This window comes from Nuphar pumila, chromosome 15, assembly GCF_984573655.1.
Source record: "Nuphar pumila chromosome 15, dmNupPumi1.hap1.1, whole genome shotgun sequence".
NCBI lineage: Eukaryota > Viridiplantae > Streptophyta > Magnoliopsida > Nymphaeales > Nymphaeaceae > Nuphar > Nuphar pumila.
In genome coordinates, this window is record NC_143263.1 from 32,250,991 (window position 1) to 32,274,444 (window position 23,454).

The 23,454-nt window shown below is 40.5% G+C and overlaps 1 protein-coding gene across 1 annotated transcript; it reads left to right on the plus strand.

The window, feature by feature from the left end:
* The first annotated feature begins 3,890 nt into the window (after positions 1-3,890).
* On the plus strand, positions 3,891-23,454 carry LOC149815033 (ent-kaurene oxidase 2-like). The gene is made up of 9 exons (XM_089990465.1): positions 3,891-3,930; positions 18,055-18,198; positions 20,469-20,629; positions 21,085-21,246; positions 21,434-21,574; positions 21,694-21,948; positions 22,072-22,233; positions 22,669-22,863; positions 22,963-23,454. The coding sequence occupies exons 1-9, from the start codon at positions 3,891-3,893 to the stop codon at positions 23,290-23,292; spliced, it is 1,590 nt and encodes a 529-aa protein (XP_089846591.1). The 3' UTR covers positions 23,293-23,454.

A 23,454-nucleotide genomic window follows, 5' to 3' on the forward strand; every position in this document is an offset into this window, starting at 1 on the left:
AACAGTTCGTACAATATGCGGTTTGTAATATACTCAGGCAGTACTCTCGTACTCTGACTCATTGGGGATCCAAGTGGAATTTCCATACTTTCTTCTCTACCTTCAAGATGAGTATATCTTTCCAGCGTGTGCGTTGCCGCGTGGCTCCCTTGAACTCGTGCTCCTTCCGTAGTAGGGGAAGATGAGGGTGCCCTACGCGACAGTCCACCAATGTTTTCCCTTTCCCGCCTAGCTGCTACCGTGTCCTTGGAAAGATACGAAGTTCCTCTGCGAGTAGCCATTTGTACTGCAGTAAAATTCTTACTTAACATCACGTGTTTTATTGGAATCTCACAAGATCACATCTCACGCAAAATAATTCACTTTATTGCATTCAAAAAAATTTCATACTTGAGAAACATTCTAATTAAGAAAAAAAAATGAACAATGCAATTAAAATAATATTATTCTACTAAGCAAACTAACTAGTCCTAATCATTCTTCGATCCATCCGAAGCAGGGCCCGTTCCTTGTACTCCCTTGAGTCTGAGTCTCGGGAGGAGCATTCAAGTCATACTGAGGCGTAGCAGGAGTGTATGATGGCGACGAAGATGCGTGGGTAGGTGTGGCAGGAGAGTAAGTAGGGGAGGCAGGATCATCACTCGGGTCTTCATCCTCGCCTCTCCCTTCTGAATTTTCTCTCCTCTGTCCAAACCCTGGGTCACCTTGGTTGGCTCCCGCTGCTTGCCGAGCTGCTTCGGCTGCCTGGAAAGCCGCTCTTTGAGCTTCTTCAGCCAGAAGCTCATTGAATGGAGGTGGAACCCTTTGGTTTCCCCCACTCATGGCCGCCATATAACTAGCTCGGGACATATGTCGTCCCCGTCCTCTTGCCATACGAAAACCTCCCCGAGGCACAAAGTTGGTGCTCGGAGATGCTCTTCTCCTGATGCCTCCTCGTGCCGCCATCCGGTTTCCTCCCAAACGCCCACGTGCAGCCCTCGTCCTCTGACAGTTGCATTGGCGATTCCTCCTTACGTAGGGTGGAGGATGTGGCCCCTGGGTAGTGTAGGGGTAGCTCTGACGATAACCATCCCGGTCTCCGAGAATTATGTAGATCGGAGGTGGCTTAGGCGTCAACTCTCTAACCACCTGAGTCATGCTTGTGATGACTCCCGTAACCATTGCCATTGCGGCAAAGAATTCATCTCTTCCCACAAAGGGAGGCTCAACTGGGTCTTGAGCCCGTGGGACTTTGTTGTTTCCTTGATTGTCAGCCATTCCTAAATATGCAATGATTTAATCATTAACATGTATTATTCAAGCAGAGACTTACATCTTGTCATTGAGTCTTATTACGAATGATGAACAGTTTTTTCTGTGTAAACCTGGCTTTGATACCACTTTGTAACACCCCGATCTGGGACCTCAGGAGTCCGAGTTCGGTTGGTATTACTTCCCAGAGGGAAGAGTGCAAAGCTTACACAGTGAAAACGTGGCTAAAAAAAAACTTTTTATTTTATTTCCATAATCAACTTTTTCCTTACAATTGTTCATCATTCATAACAGAATAAAAGCAATTACAATGTATTCTCAATGACAAGGAAAGTAAAAATACCAATGCTCTGCTGTAAACTGAAAAAGTTTCTCCCAAACGACTGATCTAATGCCTGAAACCTACAGTTGTAATTAAACAAAAATGGGGGTGAGTCTACAACCCAGTAAAGAATAATTATAAGTAAATAAACAATAATTTACAACTGTAGTGAGCTCTAAGCCCCTAGTCTTATTTTAATTCTCGACACACCACACATGTTTGTATATTTTAATTTCCCCCATTATCATTCTCAAAAACTCTTTCTCTCTCCTATCACTAGGCTGGCTATACCGGTAATAGCCATCTATGGGCGTAGCAACACTGTAGAACACCTCAATTCTACGTGTTGGCCAGACTATGAACCATACACTCCCAGTGGTCCCCAGACCACCAGGCACTGCAGTGAACCACTACGGGGACCCCACCGGTAGCTAGCCGGGTCAAGCTCTCAATCTCGGCATGGTTCATGCTACATCCTAACCATGATGGTTATTAACCATCCATGGTCCTCTAGAGTCTCAAACCAGTGTGAGTGAAATCCTAAGTCATAACTAAGTTCACACATTGAACAATATTCTCAAATTCAAAATTCACTCGTTCCCTCACGAGTGGTGTCATGACTAATCACAACAATCTCATTCTCAATCCCATGATGACGTTAGGTCTCACACCGCTCTCACTTAGCACGCAATGATGTAGTGTCTCTACATCATTAAATCACCGGCGGCCCACTCTCCATGGTGGCTGCACTCTGGCCGCGAACCAGGTAGCCCTTGCCACAGGTCGCCACTTTCGGGATTTAAGGGGTACTGCATGCTGAACTCTAAATATTCATTCACACCACATGAATGAATTAAATGAGACTCTAATCTAACTCAATCTCATCACAATGCATGATATAAATGCTCAATTAACATGCAATCATAAACACAATCTCTTTCTATCATGCATGACATATTAACCCTAACATGCATCTTAGAATAAACATGTATTTAAAGTAACTCATAATTGTCAAGCATGAATTTTATGCATGTCATGGTCTAACTCAAAGCTATCATGCTAATCACATAACCTCTATAGCACTACGATGACAAGCAACGTGTAAAGGGTTTATTCACATCTAAAATTACTTATAACATCCCTTACCTCAAGTGCAAACACTGTACTTCCACTGAAGGTGAGTCTCAAGATGCTCTAACAATAGGATCTGGTCATTAAAGCAATATATTTGAATTAATTCACAAACCTCTTACTAAAATTACCAAATTACCTCCCCCGAATCTTATTAAAGAAACCACGGTTTCTGTATTACTATTTTGACTGAAGTTCATAGACCAATGGATTTCTCTCTTTAATACGAATCCAACGCACCAAACCTCGCTCGATTCCGAGTTCGGAGTGCGAAGATATGTCCATTTTACTGAAATGGATCTCACGGATCCAAATGGATCTCTTGGTACATTTCGGATTTCGGGCCAATCCGAGACTACTTTCTGATCCAACTCTGATCTGGATCCAAACCCTGTCTGTTTGGATTCAGATCCTTCTCATAACTGAATCCAAAACTGCTCGTCGGATCCAGAAAGTCTGATTGGGTCTGAACCGGTTCGACCGGGACCGGTTCACCCAACAGATTTGGGTATGAACCGGTTCACCCAACTGGGTTGGATCTGAACCGGTTGGACCCGAACCGGTCCACCCAACCGGTTTGGGTCTGAACCGGTTTGACCCGAACCGGTTTACCCAACAGGTTCGGGTCTGAACCGGTTCGACCCGAACCGGTCCATCAAACCGGTTTGGGTCTGAACCGGTTTGACCCGACTCGGTTTACCCAACTGGGTCGGGTCTGAACCGGTTCGACCCGAACCGGTTCACCCCAAACATTTTTTTTTTAAAGGGACTCGGTCTGGGCACGACCCAGACCGGATGGCTCGGTCTGGGTCGCACCCAGACCGACCCGGTTCGGTCCGGGTGACCGGACCGAACCGGTCCCCTCGATAAAAAGGGGCGGAAGGGGTTGTGCCCCTTTCGAAAACAGTGGCAGAGGGTCAGCCCCTGCCGACCCTTTCTCTGCATCCACCCACTTGGGTCGGCATCTGTGGCCGGCCATCGGTGTTGGTCGGTCGCCGGATGCCGGCCATCGGTGTTGGTCGGTCGCCGGATGCCGGCCGTCGGAGTCGGCCGCCATAGGGGCCGGCCGACTCCCCCCCTCTAACTCTGTTTATTTTTTTTTTATATTTTTTTTTTCTGTAGCTCGCCGGCAGCCATGGCTGCCTGCCCCCCCTTGCTTTGACGGAAAAGAAAAACGAAGAAGAAGATGAGGGAAGGGGCTTACTTCACCGTCGTCGCCGTCGCCGGTAAGTTCTCTCTCTCTTTCTCTCCCCCTTCACTCTCTGTCTCTCTCCCTCTGCCGCTCGTTTGGGTGCGGTGGAGGGAGGCTGCGTGAGGGTTTTTATAACCCTCACGCAGGGTGAGGATAACCCTCACCCCCCCGCGGATATCGGGGGGTGAGGCTTATCCTCCCCCTTCCGTTACGCGGTTTCCCCTTTGGGGAAACCGCAGTTACCAAAAAAATTTTTTTTTTTTAAACTCATCCCCTCCGGCGACTTTGCCGGAGGGGGTTTTACAATTTGACAGAGTTGTCAAGGTTTCCACTTCCTTCTGTCAATTGGTAGATTTGGATATGGGTGTCAAAGGGTCGAGTTTACTCGGACCAAATAGGGCATTGTGATAAATAAGAAATAAGAAGACCTAGATCTGGACTCAAAAGTCCAATTAATACATGGACCTAGGTATAGTTTGTGAAATTTTATATCAAACTCGGGCTTGACCCGAGTTTCGAGGGTCTGGTTCATGTAGTTCTTATCTGGTTCGGGTATGGTTTCTCTTATAGTAGACTCAATTAGACCCAGGTTCAGACCCCAAAAATCTTATCCAAGTGTGGTTTCACTTGGGTCCAAACCAAACCCGACTCGTTGACACCCCTAGATCAGGAGGAGGTATCCTGTGGATGTGGCATAACCACTTGGTTGTATATATCCTTTTTATGGGCAGGTGTCACATAGTTGTCTCTATCCGATGTCTGCTCAAGGGCTCCTCAGGTGTCCTAGCTAGCTATTGTGTATGGGCCAGGCACCCATGCCACAAAGGTGAAGTGTTGGGTAAAATTGGAGGGTGTGTTGGGTGAGTGAAGTGTTGGGTAAAACTGGTGGGTATGTTGGGTGAGATATTAATTAACTCCCTTGGTGTATTTCTCTCTTTCTTATAGATACTAAGGTCTACCCTACCTTTTTAGAGTACAGATTGACTAAGTTTAAGAAAGAGCTAAATAAAGTTTAATTAACGTTAAAATTGTAAGCTTGTTATTGTGCTTCGGACCACCTTTCCTTTTACACTACTCCCATGAGACCAACCCACATCTCCATGTGGTTTATCTCGACTTACTTGTATTCTGGTTGGAGACTTTAATGAGGGTGCAAAGATTTTGCAAGACTTTATTGATCTTAATTGCCCTGCTGATTTGCCCCTCAGTGGGGATTTATATTCGTGGTCCAGCAGCTAAGTAGATCCTTGCCTGAGGAAGCTTGATTGGGTTCTCTCACCAACGTGCTGGATAGGGTCTCTGATATGTCAAGCCTCATTTGGTCTCATGCTGTGTCTGATCACGGTTCTATTGTTATCACATGGAGTGATGGTTTTAAGGGAGGTCAGCATTTTTATTTTGAACGCTGGTGGCTCAAGGAACCCAACCTTTGCCAACTCATTAGCAACTCCTAGAATTGGCCAATCGGGGTATGTGGGCAGCATACCATTTGCACCAAAAAGCTCTTAATATGAACATCAGATATTGCTTCTGCTCTATTGGGGGCTTCCTGAACTGCTGAACTTGTATCTCTTGGTTTAAGGCAGGAGATGCTAATACTATTTTTTTTCATCATTCTGTATTGGAGAGGAAGCACAGGAATTGTATTGACCATATCAGAATTCATGGAAACATGGTTGAGGTTTCAGATATCAAGCAAGCAATTAGTGGGTATTTTGATGGCCTCTTTGTCAAATCAGTGGTGGAGGGGGTTCTATCTCCCCAAGGCAGCTCTCATCGAAGGAAGCATATGCTTTGCAAGTCCCATTTCAGGTTACAGAGATCCATAAAGCAGTTGGCCAGCTTTCTAAGCTAAAGTCCTTGGGTCTCCATAGATTCAAAATCAACTTTTACCTTTGGTTTTGGGAAGTCATTAGCAGTGACTTTCAACTTTTCTTTGCAGAGTTCTACCATAGTTGTTCTCTCCTTAAGGTGCTAGCTATATTGGAAATCATACTCATACCGAAAAGGCAAGCTACTGAAGATATTGCTTCTTTTATACCGATTTCGGTTCTAGGGGCAACCTATAGGGTGCTTTTAGAGGTTCTAGCCAATAGATCAAGACAATCATGTCAAAGTTGGTGAGCACCTAGAAAAGAGCCTTCATACCCGGTAGGAAAGGTGCAACACTATGTCGTTCTCGCCAATGAAGCGATTCACAACATCAAGAGTACGAGGAGACCGATCTTCATGCTCAAGCTTCATATCTCAAAGGCGTTTGATTCGGTGGCTTGACCCTTTTTCATGCAGACCCTTCAGGCCATGGGGTTTGAGTCTCATTGATGTAGGTGGATTCAAGCCCGATTGTCCTTAGGCTCTACAACTGTTAATGTCGGTGAATTTGGCAGTTTTTTGATATGGCAGAGGGGTCTAAAGTAGGGTTTGTTAGAGTATCCAGTTCTGATCCAGCTTCATCTAGTGATCCGGATCCAACAACCCCATCTAATGGAGCATCAAATGATCTAGTTTCAGCCCCATCTAATGATCCAGCTAAGAAAGAATCATTGCTTTAGGAGATTTCTAAAGGAGATAAGATAACGTTGAAGGAGGTTCCTAAAGGAGATAAGACAAATTTCTCTAGGAGTCCTAATGTAAAGATAACTCATAAGAGTCCAAAATGTATTGACTCTTCTCGTCAAGTCTTGGTTTCCAAGTCATGGGCTCCAAGCCATACATTGTATGCTCTAATATAAAATGAATGAATTTCAAGTCTCACAGATAAAGAGAGTCTATGAGCATTAACCATGGATGTAGATCATCTCTAACCGAACCACGTAAACCCAATGTTCTATTTGTGTATGTGTGTGCGATTGATTTGTTTTATGGTATTAGAGCTCCATAAGACACATGATCTGTTGTGGTAACGGAGCATACAACAAGCTCAGTTTATTCGTTATCTACCAGTCTACCTTCCTCAAACATGACTAGTATGATTTCTTCTTCAATGTCAAACAATGTTCATTATTACCTATCAATCAAATTGAGCTAAGAGAATTATTTTCTTTAGGAGTCTCAGTTCAGGCCTATATTGTATATGTATGGGTTTATGCGATATGTTGACAGATCAAAACCAACTCCACAAAGATGCTAGATAACTCCACATACGTGAATCCATTCTATATTGATTGGTTGAGACATGATCAAATGATCCTCAGCTGGATCATATTCATATCCTCCTTGTCCGAGAATGTCCACACTCAGGTCAAGGGCCTAAGTTCATCTTATGAAGTGTGGACGACTCTCAAAAGATCTTATGCGAAACACTTCAGGTCACATAATCTAGTTAAAATCCCAATTGCAAGATCTTAAAAAGGGTGATAAAACTATAGACGAGTATTTTCAGCGTGTTCGTGCTATAGCTCATCAATTGTCAATTGCTTCAAAACCTGTTGATGATGATGATAAGATTATGCAAATTTTAAGAGGTCTGCCGAGCGATCACTTTGCTTTTAAAACCTCTATAGAGATTAGAGAAAATTTTGGTATCCCTTGAAGAACTCCATAGTCTCTTGTGAAAGAAGCACATCTTAAGGAAATCAATGATGGTCCAGCTGAGGTCTTGGCTCCTGCAGTTAATTTTTCCATTAGGCAACCTGGTCAAGGAAGAGGTGGTCATGGCAGAGGTAGATAAAATAATCAGGGTGATAAAAGTTCAGATGGACAACATGTTATGTGTCAATATTTCAGTAAACCTGGCCACATTGCATGTCAATGTTATCGAATCTCGAATCTTGTCAATAAATCTCTTCCACCAACTACTTCGCATGCTGCTCAGCATATAGTGAGGACGGGTGGTACCTAGATACAGGAGCCCCACATCATATGACTAATAATATAAACAATATATCTATTCATGTTGATTATCAATGTCTTGATTATGTGAAGATATGGAGATAAGACAGGTTTGCAGATAAAACATATTGGTTCTTCTCATTTTCAAAATAATTTGATTTTGAAAGATATTTTGCATGTGCCTAGTATTACCAATCAAAATCTTTGCAAATATAATAATGTATTATGCTAATCATTGTTTTGTAAAGGATCGCCATACAGGAAAACCTCTTCAACAAAGGATCAAGTAAAGAAGGACTTTATAATATTTTCATAAAGACCAAACAAGGGTACATTGGAGAAAAGACGTTTGTGGAGCAATGGAATAGGAGATTCTGTCACCCTGCACTTCGTACTGTACAACATATTCTGAGTAGTTTTGATTTGTTGTACAATAAGACTGATAAAAATACTTTTTGTGAAGCTAGCTTAAAGGGAAAAAGTCATCATTTACCCTTTGGGTGATCCTCTAGTTCTATACTTGAACCTTCGTATATTGTTTATTTAGATGTTTGGGGTCCTGCCTTGGCAATTCCTGAAAATGAGATTAGATACTATGTCACTTTTATTGATATTTTCGTTAAATTTACTGGGATATATCTTATCAAGAATAAGTCTGACGTGTTGAGTGTTTTTCAAAACTTTAAAATATATGTTGAAACTATTATTGGCAAAAAGATTAAATTTCTTCATTTTGATTCAGGAGGAAAATATCAGTCTCTTTCCAAATTCCTAGCCGATTGTGGCATAGGACACAAAATTTCTTATCCACACACTCATAAGCAAAATGGCACTGCAGAGAAAAAACACACATATATATAGTTGATACTGGTCCTACTATGATGGCACAAGCTGGTGTACCATTCAAGTATTGGACCTTTGCTTTTAGCACAACTGTTTATTTAATCGATGGAGTTCTATCTACAGTTCTCCATGGGAAATCTTTAGTAAAAATTTTATTTAAATTTGATCCTGATTAAAGTGTTTGGTGGTACTTGTTATCCTTGCTTGAGACCTTATAGAATGCATAAGTTAGATGCCAAATAAGAAAAAGATGTCTTTCTGGGATATGAGCCTTAACATCATGGTATTATTGTCTTAGTTTGAGCTCTGAAAAATTGATCAGGTCATGTTATCTTTGATGAATATTGTTTTCCTTTTAAATACCAGAGTAATCCAATAATATTGTCAAACCTTTTGTTGTCTCTACCATCCAGAATAGTGTGCTAATTATTGTTTTCTCTCCAAATTCAAATCAGCTACTTAAACCAACTACTTATTCACCCATCTCTCTCGTGAATCAAGTTCTCAAGACTTTGAGAGTAGGAAAGACCAAACTGCGACCTCTAGTCAAAATTTAGTTAGTTCTAATCATGAACCCGTTGTTCCCATTCTTAATCCTGGAAGATCTCATCACATGGTTACTCATTTTCAAGATGGGACTTTAAAACCTAATTTTTTTTAAACCACTAAGTATCCTATACCTATGGCTCTTCTCACTGCTTTTCTTCAAGACCAAGAATCAATTTCATTCAAAAAGGCCTATCAAGACTCAAACTGGAATAAGGCAATGCAGAAGGAATATGATGCTCTAATAAAAAATGAGACTTGGGCTTTTGTGCCTTCTACTGAGGTTCCCCATGTTATTGGTTGCAAATGAATTTTTAAAATTAAGAGACATGCTGATGGGTCTTTGGATAGGTATAAAGCATAGTTGGTAGCAAAATGTTATAGTGAGCAGGAAGGTGTAAATTATTTTGAAACTTTTAGCCTTGTGGTCAAGCCAACTATAATTAGACTAGTTCTCTCTCTTGCTATTAGTCATGGGTGGACAATGAAACAACTAGATGTGCAAAATGCTTTTCTCCATGGATTCCTCTATGAAGATGTTTATATGAATCAACCTCATAGTATTGAAAGTGTTAAATATCTAAATTATGTTTGTAAATTGAAAAGACAGTGTATGGTTTGAAACAAGTGCCTAGAGCTTGGTTTGCTTGACCGAGCTTGTTTCTACAAACTATTGGATTTTCAGGGGCCAAAATAAATACATATATTTTTATTAATAAAACTTCAAAAAAAGTGATCTATATTTTAATTTATGTTAATGATATTATTATTACTGAAAATTTATCAGGCGTCATACAAAAATTGATTGAGAAATTAAGTTCAGAATTTGCAGTAAAAGATTTGGGCAAACTTTATTTTTTCTTGGGAATTGAAGCAAATTTTACCAATCATGGGCTTGTTCTGTCTTAAAAGAAATATATTTTAGACTTGTTAATGAAAGTTTCAATGCAGGGTGTTAAACATGTGTGTTGGTAACAAGTTTATAGATCCTACCTTATATCGTAGTGTTGTTGGTGCTCTTCAATATGCCGTGATGACCAAACCGGATATCTCTTTTGTTGTAAATCGTGTTTATGCATTGTTCTATAGATGTTCATTGGGTAGTAGTTAAAAAAAAAATTAAGACACCTCAAAGGAACTATTCATTATGGTTTCTTGCTTAAGTCATCCCCTGCTTAGAATTTGTTTGCCTACTTTGGTGTTGACTGGGCAGGGTGCCTAGATGACCACAAATTTATTGGTGGGTATGGAGTATTCTTTGGTCCAAATTTGGTATCTTGGAGTTCCAAGAAACAACCTATAATATCTCGGTCCAGTACTGAGTCCCAATAACGAGCAATTGCTAATAGAACTGCAGAGTTAACGTGGCTTCAATACTTATTACATGAGCTTAGCATGCCACAAGATTAGGTGCCAGTGTTGTGGTGTGACAATGTTGAAGATTCTTATTTGTATTCACATCCTATGTTTCACAATTGCAACAAGCATATAGAAATTGACATTCATTTTGTTCGGGATAAGATTGCCAATCACAAACTATACGTTAAACATATTTCCTCTAAGGATCAACTGGTGGACATCTTGACCAAACCATTGCCAGCCTCCTGCCATCAATTTCTCTGTAGCAAGTTCAAGGGGAGAGGATGTTAGAGTATCTATTTCCTATCCAGCTTTAGCTAGTGATCCGAATCCAACAACCCCATCTAATGAAGCATCAAATGATCCAGTTTCAACCCCATCTAATGATCCAGCTAAGGAAAAAATCGTTGCTTAATTGCTTAAGGAGATTTCTAATTAAAGAAGATAAGATAACATCGAAGGAAGTTCCTAAAGGAGATAAGACAAGGCCGACAAGGACTCCTCATGTAAAGATAACTCATAAGAGTCCAAAAGGTATTGACTCTTCTCATCAAGTCTTCGATTCCAAACCATAGGTTGTATATGCTCTTTAAAGTCTCAGATGAAGAGAGAGTATGTGAAAATTAATCGTGGATGTAGGTCATCTCTGACTGAACCACGTAAAGCCAGTGTTCTATTTGTGTATGTGCGTAAGATTGATTTGTCTTAGGGTTGTCCTCTTCCTCCTTTGCATTTTGATCTTGTCGCTAAAGGTCTTGCGGATAACGCTCTCATCAACCCTAATGCTCTTTCACTGTTTTCACGTCACCCTTCAGTTCAGTTCAGGAGTTGAGATCAAAGGAGCGGCTAAGTGCCATTGCCAATGGCATGACAGCATTGTATGGAGCCCCCGGCTATAGAGTGGAGACCCCCCACATGAAATGCTATCATGTGATTGTCTGTGTGGAATAGTCACGACACTTGGCCGCTCTCTGGATCCCTGATCTCAGTTGGGGGATTGTCATTTTTGTTTGAGCCTCCTCCAAGAAGGAAAATGCTTTGGCTGTTGTGCTTCCTAAAAGCTTTTGGGCTGGTCTCGGGCCTTCGTGTGAACGAGGCCAATTGTGAGGTGTTTTTTATTCGATGTAGCTGCCACACTTTTGGTTGAAGGATAGCTAGGTCTCCCACTAGATAGCCGCCTCGCGAGATCCCATCTATGGGCTCCACTCATGGAGAAAACCGACTCCCACTTGCGGATTTGGCAATCCAAGTACCTTTTGCATGCAGGTAAGTTGGTCTTCGTTATCTTTGGTGCCTTGTTATTTCTTGTCCGTTTTATAAATGTCGGTCAAGGTAGAAAAAACATATTTTGATCCTTTCTTTGGGGGTAACTAGGGGTGGCAAAACGTGACACGACCCGCCAACCGGCCTCTTAGGTGGGTTCGGGTTGGGCTTAAGCCAACCCGTTTAATAAACGGGTCGACCCGCGTAACCCGTTTATTAAACAGGTCGGGTTCGGGTTGGGGGTATGCCAACCCGCCAACCCGGCTGACCCGTTTAATAAACGGGTTAGGCGGGTGGGTCAACCCGACCCGTCAACCCGACCCGCGAACCTGAGAACCTGTTTACCCGACCCAACCCATTTATTAAATGGGTTGGCGGGTCGTGTCGGGTTACCAGTTTATTAAACGGGTCGGGTTCGTGTTTGCCACAGCCGACCCGTTTAATAAACGGGTCAGGTTCGGGTTGAGGTATGCTGACCCGCCAACCCGTCGGGTCGACCCGCCAACCCGACATGATTGCCACCCCTAGGGGTAACCCTAACCTCTGTAACAAATATAATTCTCGCGAGAAATCGCCTGAAAGTTTAAAACGGTAATTTCTTGCGAGATTTTAAAAATATCATGAGATTTATAAAAAAACATAAATATCACGATTTAAACGCGATATTTATGTTTTAAACAACTATTTATCATGAAAAACCCCATGTATTTTTATTTTAAAATAATTTTTATTAATATTTTCTTATAAAAAAATTTATATTTTTTAATTAATTTTTTTATTGCCGATTTTTTGTAGAAAAAAATGCGAGTTTTTTTTTTATGAAAATTTTTCAATTTCTCCCAAGTTTTTGACAAACGAGATTTTTGCCGGAAAAAAACGTTTGTCACTGTGACCCTAACGAAGGTGGAAGCAGCATGTCTCTGGTTGGATGGTTGATGGTTACTTTACCTACTAGGTGGGGAGGTCTTGGTCACTCCCATTACGGAATGCTGGGTTGGACATTTCACAGCCACCTATTTTAGGACAGTATGAACTTAATGGTAACCCGAGCGTTTCAAGGATTGGTGTTCCTCATTCGTAGTATGGATCCATTGGTGTAAGGTGGCTCCAATTAAAGTTTGGTATTGCCCCTTAGAATGACGAGTGCCGGTGGTTACACTCTACCTCGAGAGAGTTCACCGTAGCTTCCTTTTGCCTCTCCATGTTGACCAGGGCATGGATCCGTTAGCCCAACAAATGTTTACGGGGAGGGGTGATATCCGATCATGAATCATCTTTTGGGAGGGACCTGCATGCTACTTCACCCTAAGATGGTTCATTGTCATGGAAGATGGTACTATGCGTGGAGATGTTGGTTGTTCTTCTCCACATGGTGGGTAGCGTGGCTTGAGAGAAATGATAATCATCTTTGAGTCTAATCATTCAAGCCGTGACTTGAGCTGGGCAATAAGCTGGGCCCGGCCTAACCTGTGTTTCACTGGTCGGCTCGTATGTGAATATATCAAGGTTGCCAGACTAAGAAGCGGAAGCAAAAGCCAGAAACATGGAAAATGAAAGCAAGAAACAATGCATTTGAAAATGTATAAGAAACTGGAAGCGAAAAATTAAAAAAAAGAAATATAAGAATTGAATGAGAATCAAAATGAAACATAAATTAAAAACTAAAATAAAAGTAGTTATTCTTAAATTTTATGATTTTTTAGCGTAAGAATTAAATTTCTAACAAAATCTGAAAATGATGGCTGCTAATTTAAAGAAAGCACATGGAAGAGTGAGAACACACATACAAAAACATGAAAAGTTGAGCAAGAGAACATATAAGAAAAATAGATGAAGCCTATGAAAAGCATAGGAGAAGCATGAGAGAATCAAAGTTCTCATCAAGTCCGAAAAGCAAGAAGTATCATGATTTCGAAGCGAGTTTTCGAGAAACGAGCTTCTCACCTATCTAAGAAGCTTTCGATAACTATGGTATATATATAATATAATATAATATATATTATATATATAACATAAAATATATATTTTATGTATAATATAATAGGCCTGGCCCGATTAGGCCCATGGCCCTAACAGGTGGGCTGTGTGGACCGGGGTTTTCCTAACAGTCCATAATGAACCTGGTCATTGACAGGTTTGGCTCGGTCCATTAGCGGGTCGGCCCATTGCCCACCCCTAGACCCACCACATTCTAAATGGCGTTCTTTATTTTGCCATAATCAAGGGGCCCGATCTGCATTGGCTTAGTTCTCTTCTTGTCAAATTCCCAAATCTCCTTGTAATAGGGCCCAACACCTCATCGGCTTGACTACCTCCCATGTGATCGATCCCTACTACAGTTCTCTTAGTGCAATAATTGGTTTTACTTTTTTGCTGAGGCAAAAAAAGTCCATATCCAACATAATGTGAATAGGGGCTTCAGGCTCCGGAGCAGGTTATATGTTACCCCCTCGAACAGGGCATCTCATGCTCAGGGGTCCCAAAAAGCACCATGCATTTAAGCATGTGTGTCTCGTATACCCATGTTTGTCAGCATTAATTAGCGTTGGAGTTTAATGCGATTGCAAAGACTTAAGTACCCTCTCCTCCATTGGTGCAAAAAAAAAATGACGATTATAGAAAAGAAGTGGTTGTAAAGACTTAAGTGCCCCAAAGATGATTATTTAAGACTCAGTCTCTGCACTGCAGAATTATCTTAGAAAGAAATCTCTCCTGGAAGAGGTCATGAACATCAACCTTCTCACTCTCTCTCTCTCCCTTCTCTTTCTGCTTCTGTGCACATCCAGCAGAAGATCCTACATTGCTTCATCAAGCACTGACTGACTGACCTGCACATTGACTGTTGTGGAGCCTGATTCAGAGTTTTTACCCTTACAGGAGGAGGGTTTGGGGGCTCCCCCTAGCGTGGGTAGCATCATTCAACTAAATGAGTTGTGGATCCTAATTCAGAGTTTTTACCCTTACAGGAGGGGAGTCTGGGAGCTCCTTCCAGCGTGGGTAGCATCATTCAACTTGAAGAGTTGTGGAGCTTGATTTAAAGTTTTTACCCTTACAGAAGAGGAGTCTGAGGGCTTCTCTCAGCATGGGTAGTATCATTCAATTTGATGAGTTGTGGAGCTTGATTCAGAGTTTTTGCCCTTACAGGATGAGGGTTTGGGGGCTCCTCCCAGCGTGGATAGCATCATTCAACTTGATGAGTTATGGAGCCTGATTCAGAGTTTTTGCCCTTACAGAAGGGGGGTTTGAGGGCTTCTCCCAGCGTGGGTAGCATCGTTCAACTTGATGAGTTGTGAAGCCTGATTCATAGTTTTTGCCCTTACAGGAGGGGGTTTGGGGGCTCCTCCCAGTGTGGGTAGCATCATTCAACTTGATGAGTTGTGGAACCTTATTTAGAGTTTTCTTTCTCTCTTTTAACTATCGAAAAAGAGCAATAAAGTGATTTGTAGTGTCTTCCGCAAATCACTATAGCGATTTGTAGTATTATTCAATAAGCAAATCGCTGTAAATCGTTACCCGAATTAGGACCAACTTGTCATGGTCATATCTCCCTAACCAAGGGTCATATTCCAAATTTGTAAAAAGTGGTGTCTTCTTTATTGAGTCTAGTTTATTCCTGTAAATTTTCAGCGATTTCTATGGTCATTTTATTCCCTATTTTAACTAAAAACCAGACCCTATTATTCTGTGTGGTGCAACCCAAAAACACTACAAATCGCTATAATGATTTGCGGAAGACACTACAAATCGTTGTTGGAATTCCGGATAACACTATAAATCGCTGTGGAGCTTGTTGAAGACCTGAAAACACTAAAAATTGTTGTAGGAAGGTCCGTCAATACTACAAATCGCTGTTGGAAGACCGGATAACACTATAAATCATTGTTGGGCTCGTTGGAGACCTGAAAACACTACAAATCGTTGTAGAAAGGTCTGACAATACTACACATCGTTGTTGGACGACCGGACAACACAATAAATCGTTGTGGAGCTCGTTGGAGACCCAACAACACTAAAAATCGTTGTAGGGGAGTCATTAAAAAAAACGTGGAAAAGAAACAGAAAAAGAAAAATAGCAAAATCGTGGGAAAAAAAACATTTTATTGCTCTTTTTCGATAGTTAAAAGAGGGAAAGAAAATAAAAAATTTATACAAGGCTCCAAAAAAATTTGGTCCAGGGGGCACTGCCCTCCGAGCCCCCCGCCAGGGGCGGCCCCCCTTGGACCCCCGCCCGCTGACCGCGCAGCGGGACCCGCGCCGGGTGGGAGCCCCCGGACCCCCCTCCTGTAAGGGCAAAAACTCTAAATCAGGCTCCACAACTCATCAAGTTGAACGATGCTACAATTAGTGTGCAGGTCAGTCGGTGTTTGGTGGAGCAATGTAGGATTGTCTGCTGGATGTGCACAGAAGTAGAAAGAGAAGGGAGAGAGAGTGAGAGGGTTGATTTTTATGGCCTTCTCCATGGAGAACTCTTTGTCTCCCTTGATTTCTTCTCTAGAGAGAGAGAGAGGGTTTTACAGTGTATTACGGAGAAGGAAGAATAAGAAGATGATGATGAAAAGTTCAAACAGACATTTTTGATGGCTCAAGTTCGTTTCGCCAGATGACCATCGGATCACCGGCTCACCATCGGATCGTCGGCTCACCATCGTTTCGCCGAATCACCATTGGTGAAACGATTAAGGTTTGTTTCGCTGTGTAGACTTTGAAGAGTCAACATCATCCTCGACTTTCTGGATGGATGACATGTTTGTCCTTTTTTTGAACCGTTTGTTTTTTCTTTTTTGAATAAAGAGCATTTTTGTCATTTTCTCAAACCATCGTTTTATGAAAAGAATAGCAAGAAAGGGTACTTAAGTCTTTGCAACCACACCAGACTCCAATGCTAAGTGATGTCAACATACACAGGAATACGAGCCCCATGTGCTTGTATATGTAGTGCTCATTCATACCCCCGAACACAGACGTGGGATTCAGTGAATCATCGGGGGAGAACATACACCACCCTCTCTCCGGGCTCCCTTTTAAAAAGTGTGTTCCCCACATCACGTGGGGTGTTAGCCTTTAGTTCCTTCCATATAAAGTGAGAGGCAATGGAGAAACAAAAGTTGTATTTTATGTCAGTACATTTATCATGATATTTTGATAAAAATTGAAATTATATCATTTATCTTGAAATTAAACAAAAGATGATATATTGAAATTATCACAAAAAACATGATATATTAATTAAACGAAATGCAAATGGTATGTGTGATATATTCAATGGATGGTTTAAATAAAATATAGTGCATTTATCATGATATTTTGATAAAAAATACAATAAATATGCACTAGATTTTAGTTAAACTATCTATTGATTATACCACACTACAAGAAAATTGTGGATTAGCGACAGATGCTATCCACCGCTAATTCGTCGTTAATTGTGTTTAGCGACAGATAGCGTTTGTCGCATATTCTTGGTTGCTAATTAGTGACAAAACTTATCTCTCGCTAATTCGCAATGGATTAGCGACGGATATGATCCATCGCAAGTCTGTCGCTAAATAAGCACATATTTAATTTTGCGACAGATACATATCTGTCGCTATTTTAGCAACGGATTAGTGATGGATTACATTCCATCGCAAAACCAAATATTAGCGACGGATAATATCTGTCATTAATCTGTCACAAAATTTAAAAAAAAAAATAAAAAAAAATTATTAAAAATATAAATATTTGAGAAGTATGTACAAAATGAAAATGTCAAAAGTATGTACAAAATATACTGTGTCACTAACCATGGATATCATGTGCAGCTATGCATGTGTAGGACCAGAGCCACCAATAATAGTGTTGACCATTTCTCTCACAAGAAATTTTAAAATTAATCATCTATGGTCGGCATTTTCTTCCTCTGAAAGCAACATTTCATTGAATTTGAGAAAAACATTCTTGAAGAGATTTTAATTTGAAAATATAAGAAACAACTACAGAAATTTCATGCAATAGTATCCAAAATGGTCGAAACAAAAAAAAAACAATAAAATGAGAGAGAACAAAAACAAAACAAAAAAATTCTACATTTACAGAAACACCCAACCACAATGAATGAAAAAATATAGGAGAGAAATGCATCACCTAGGAGGCCTCTTGATGAGGAAATCATTCGCTTGAGCCAATGAAGGCTTGAATAGATTGAGCCTCGCAGCCAGAGCGTCCTGAAACGGAACAGATCCGCCCATTGCTCTTCCTCAAAAGAAACAAACAAAAAAATTTCAAAAAAAAAAAACAACCAAAACACCTCAATCCCACAATCCTTCACCAAACGCAGCTCTTCCTGCACTCAGTGACCGATTCTCCGGCGCTGCAGAAATCCGCCAAATCGTCGATTCCCTCTTCGACGCATATCGTGTTGTCGACGTTGAAGCACACATTGTCTGCACCCCACCAAATCTCCAACACCTCTGCAAGGAAGGCAACAGAACAAGCTCTTTTGATTAGTAAAGAAAGAAAGAAAACAGAAAAAAAATGATGCAAGCAATTAAGGAAACAAGGAAGGAAGAAGAGGGAAAACCTTTAGTAGGGAGTGTGTTATCAAAGAGCTTGGGAGGAGGGCTCCGATCCGACTATACGGAGGCCGTTTTATATCAAAAATTATCAAAGAGAAGGAGAGAGAATTTCGCGTCCTAGATGAGCCAGTTTAAATCGAAAAGTAGCGACGGATTAATGACATAATTTTTTCGTCGCAAAAATCGCCGCTAATTAGCGATGAATTTTGAGAGAGAAAACTTATGTCTCTCATCCATCGCTAAATTCTGACGGCTTTTGAGACAAAAAAATTATGTCGCTAATTAACGACAGATTTTGCGATGATTTTTTTTTGTCGCTAATCCATCGCTAATTAGCGACGGATTTTGCGACCGAATGTTTTCATCGCTATTTCTGCAACTAATTTCGATTTTAGCGATGACTAGTTTTCTCTAGCTAATTCGTCGCAAATCTTAAATTTCCGTCGCTAACTAACGATTTTCTTGTAGTGCCACACATACCTTTTGCATTTCATTTAAGGAATATATCATGTTTTTTTGTAATAATTTCAAGGTATATCATTTATTGAATATATCACACTTACTTTCTTTTTTAGATGTTTGGGTGACTATGATCCTCAGTTCCTAACACAATTCAATAAATTTTAACAGGAGAAGCAATTCATCTAACAAGAAAAGGTGCATTTTGAGTTCAATTTCAAATTGGAGAGACAATCATCTTTGTTTTAATTTCAAGATATATTATTTATTGAATATGTCACACTTCTACTTTGGTTTTTAGATGTTTGGGTGACTATGATCCTCGGTTCCTAACACAATTCAATAAATTTTAATAGAAGAAGCAATTCATCTAACAAGAAAAAGTGCATTTTGAGTTCAATTTTAAATTGGAGAGACAAAAATTTTAACTTTAAGTGCATTTTGAATTCAATTTCAAATTGGGGAAAGCAAGTTTCCCACCACTCTTCCAAAGTCACTTTTAAGGTTTTCAGAACTTTTCAGCGACTATGGTCTTTTGTTTTTGTTTATTACACGAGAACATCAATATTGGCTCAGGATACCGTGTTCGAAAGTCCTGCCAAACATGGTCACCATGCCCAACACCTTAAAACCCCGAGAGCACCCCCTCACTCACAAAGAAGCCTGCCTCCAAGTGTAACAAACTCACGACGTCCTTCGTCTTGAATGTCTTAAGCCGACCCACATAATGAGGTGTGTGGAGCCTTTGTCCTCCATCTCGAGCATTTTAAGCCAACCTACAAGTTTTTATGAAGAAGAAAAACCCTCACCGAGAGAATCAGGTGAGGTAAAACTTGAGGTTGAGGACACAACCACCTAACCTTACGTGCCTCAACTGTAATAAAGCAACGGCAGCTCCCATGCGCCAGCGAGATTTGATGCTAATCCATGAGCTCTACACAAGACCACGCAGACCACATGGGTAACAACCATGGTGGTCCAACCCACTTAATCAGCTATGGGGAACTCTTTTCGGCCGGTGACTATGATCCTGTTACTAAGTTTCTAAAACTGTTTTAAGAGATCAACTTTCAAGAAGTTTATTTTCAAAAATAATAAATAAATAAATAAACTAAATTTTGAAACTCAAAAGATGTCATCCAAATGGTGCCACAGTATCTTTGCTTTATTGGTCACAACCTTGAGGTGGATGGAACTACTCAAAGACACCAGAATAACAGCCAAAAGATCCCTCATGAGTTGCACTCTCCAGTTGCTATCATCACTGTTCAAGTGCCCACACCTTATCACTGTGGTTGGAATGCTTCCCAAAATGGGAAGAAAACAACAAAAACATCCTCTGCTTCAATGCACTTCCCCTCCACAAACCTGCACTCTCTGCTCTACTCAACTCTTTAGCCTCTTTTGATGATCGTAGCCTACGTTGTGCTTGTCCAGCGCACCGCCACACCACTTCCTTTCTCTTCTCATGTTTGATTTCTACACCAGAAAAGCAAAATGGCCAAACCCCTTCTTGAAAACTCAGCTACCATGTTTCTTGTAAGCGTTGGAATCGGTTTTCTATTGTGGGCGGTGATCAAGAGAGTGCTTTTCAGCTCCAAAAATCGTCCACCTGGTAGTAATATTCTTTTTTCCTTTTGTTGGTCTTTTTGGTTGTTTGATCATTTGGTGAATTCAGTTTTTTCTTGTAATGAGATATGTGTATCTGCCTGTGTAGCTGTTCCTGGGTTGCCTGTGATAGGCAATTTGCATCAATTGAAGGCTAAGAAACCCCACATCACATTTGCAAAGTGGGCTGAAAAATATGGCCCGGTTTATACCATCAAGACTGGAGCTTCAACTCTTTTGGTTCTCAATTCCACACAAGTAGCCAAAGAGGTACAGCTCATGGGGTGGGCTCATTCAGGCTCTGTACAAAGTCCGTTGATTCAACCCCTATATCTGGCCGAATCGGTCCAATACGGCCTGAACTGGGGCTGAATCGATATATATATATATATATATATATATATATATATATATATATATATATATATATATATAGTTTTCTTTCTTATTTTTTGAATTAAAAAACAAATTTTAAAATAGACTGATTCGATTCGGACTGATTCAGGCTTTTTTGGAAAACGATTTCGATTCATAACCAATTCTGACAACATTGGTGCAGAGACGGACCTTCTTTCTTGGAAATGAATTATTTTTATTGAAAATGGAAATTGGTGGTTTTGATGAGTTATGATTGCATGTTTCATGCATGGATTGTTGAGAAGCAAGACCACCCATGTGGGAATTTTTGTTTTTTATGTGTTGAAGCTTTTTAATAGCGCTTGTAGGCTATGGTGACTAGATTTTCATCAATATCAACAAGGAAGCTTCCATATGCTTTAAGGTTATTGACTGGTGATAAATCCATGGTTGCCATGAGTGACTACGGAGAGGAGCATAAGTTGTTCAAGAAGTACTTGCTGACAAGCCTCCTGGGAGACAATGCTCAGGTATTGCGAGGGGTGGGATCTCATAATTTGTTCTTAATTTTTGGCATTGGACTTTTGAAGGTACAAATTGATGTATTAACTGTACGAAAAAACAATCATCTTCTTTTTCATCGATTCGAGAAGTGATTCTTGTTATTTTGATGAAGTGGAAAGGTTTTTATTCATTGTTGCATTGCAATGTTAACAGAAACGTTTGCGATCTAATAGAGACACAATGATAGATAACATGGTAAAGAGTTTGCACAGCGAGTTAAGATCTAATCCAGGTGGTGCAGTAAATCTTAGGACCATCTTCAAGACTGAGCTGTTTAGACTAGCTCTGAAACAGGTTGGTGTCCTATTTCAGTCAACAAGCAGTTGGCTGTTATTTGATTGCATCACATTGTAAGGAGTATTAACAAGAAGAATAGATTTTAAGTTGACACTGTTTCTTTGTACGAAATTTAGGCCTTGGGGAAGGATGTAGAATCTATCTATCTTGAAGAGCTTGGTCTTGAACTATCGAAATGGGACTTGTTCAGTATTCTGGTAGATGCTCCTATGATGGGTGCAATCGAAGTTGACTGGAGAGATTTCTTTCCATATCTCAGCTGGGTTCCCAACAGAAGAGCAGAGTCAAAAATCCAAGAGATAGAGCGGCGTCGAACTGCAGTTATGAAGGCACTGATTCAACAACAGAAAGAGCGAATTGCTCTAGGAGAGGTGCTTGTATGGGAAATTTCCATCAACCATTTACTGATTGAACTTGCTTTGATCCATATTTTGAGTTTCAATGAGCACGACTAGCAAGGCTAAAAGTGTCATTTTTACTTCCATTGTTATCAGGAAGCTGATAGTTATCTTGATATCCTGCTACCCGAAACGAAAACTCTTACAGAAAAACAAGTGAGGATGCTGGTTTGGGAAGCAATAATTGAGTCCTCAGACACAACCATGGTTACAGCAGAATGGGCTATGTTTGAACTTGCAAAGAATCCAACGCATCAGGTAGTGAACTTTCCATTGGAACCTTATCAGTGCATTCTTCATCTTTTCTCAATTTTGCCTTTGGGAACTGAAACAGCATCACATACCCTTGAAATGCAGTGGTATGCATATCAAACCCATTAAGAATGCACTGTTTCATCTTAGTTATTTTTGCTCATGTCATCTTTTTCCTTATTTCAATGTTTTTAAATATTCCATTATTTCATATTCTTTTCAGTCACAAATATTGGTATTAGCTGTCTCGGAGACGCTATTTCTCAAGATTATATAGGTTAGGTGATAATTCTCAGGAAAACCTCAGGGCTTAAAAAAATTTAAAAATTATAAAAAGAACAAAAAAATTCTTATTAGGTGAAATCAGGTGAAAATTTAGCAGCAACCGATATTGACTACTATGGTTTCTATATGTCTTTTGACAACTCCATTTTTTGACAGGATCTCCTTTACCAAGAAATTCAGCAAGTCTGTGGCAATGAGATGATCAAAGAAGAGAACTTAGTTCAACTTCCATACCTCAATGCTGTTTTCCATGAAACCTTGAGGAAGCATTCCCCTGTTTCAATTGTACCGCTAAGGTATATTCATGAAGATACACGAATTGGAGGGTACGATATCCCCGCTGACACTCAGGCAAGTATCATACGTCAATAAAGGCCTCAAGTTCACATTCTGCTGATTTTTCTAAACTTTGTAGCACTCAATTATGTGCTGATCTTGTGTGTTTTTCAGGTTGCAATAAACATCTATGCCTGCAACACTGATAAAGATGAATGGGAAGATCCAGAAGAGTGGAAACCTGAGAGGTTTCTGAATGAAAGGTATGAGATCATGAATCTATACAAGACAATGGCTTTCGGAGGCGGGAAGAGAATGTGTGCTGGATCTTTGCAGGCAATGTTGATTGTGTGCACATCGATCGGAAGATTTGTACAAGAATTTCAGTGGAGGCTCTGTGAGGGAGAGGATGAAAATGTTGATACACTTGTACTTACAACTCACAAGCTGCATCCCATGAAGGCCATTATAACTCCAAGGAACTGTGATAAGCTCTTGGCCTAGAGAAGCCGTTCTTGCATCTGCTTGAAAGGCCTACCGCTATGATTAGTTACATGTTATGCTGCTCTCTTTATCTCTTTTACATAAGACTATCATACACAAAATAGATATATTCAAATAATGAATACTTTTGCTGCATACATGGTATGGAAAGAGGATTCGGGA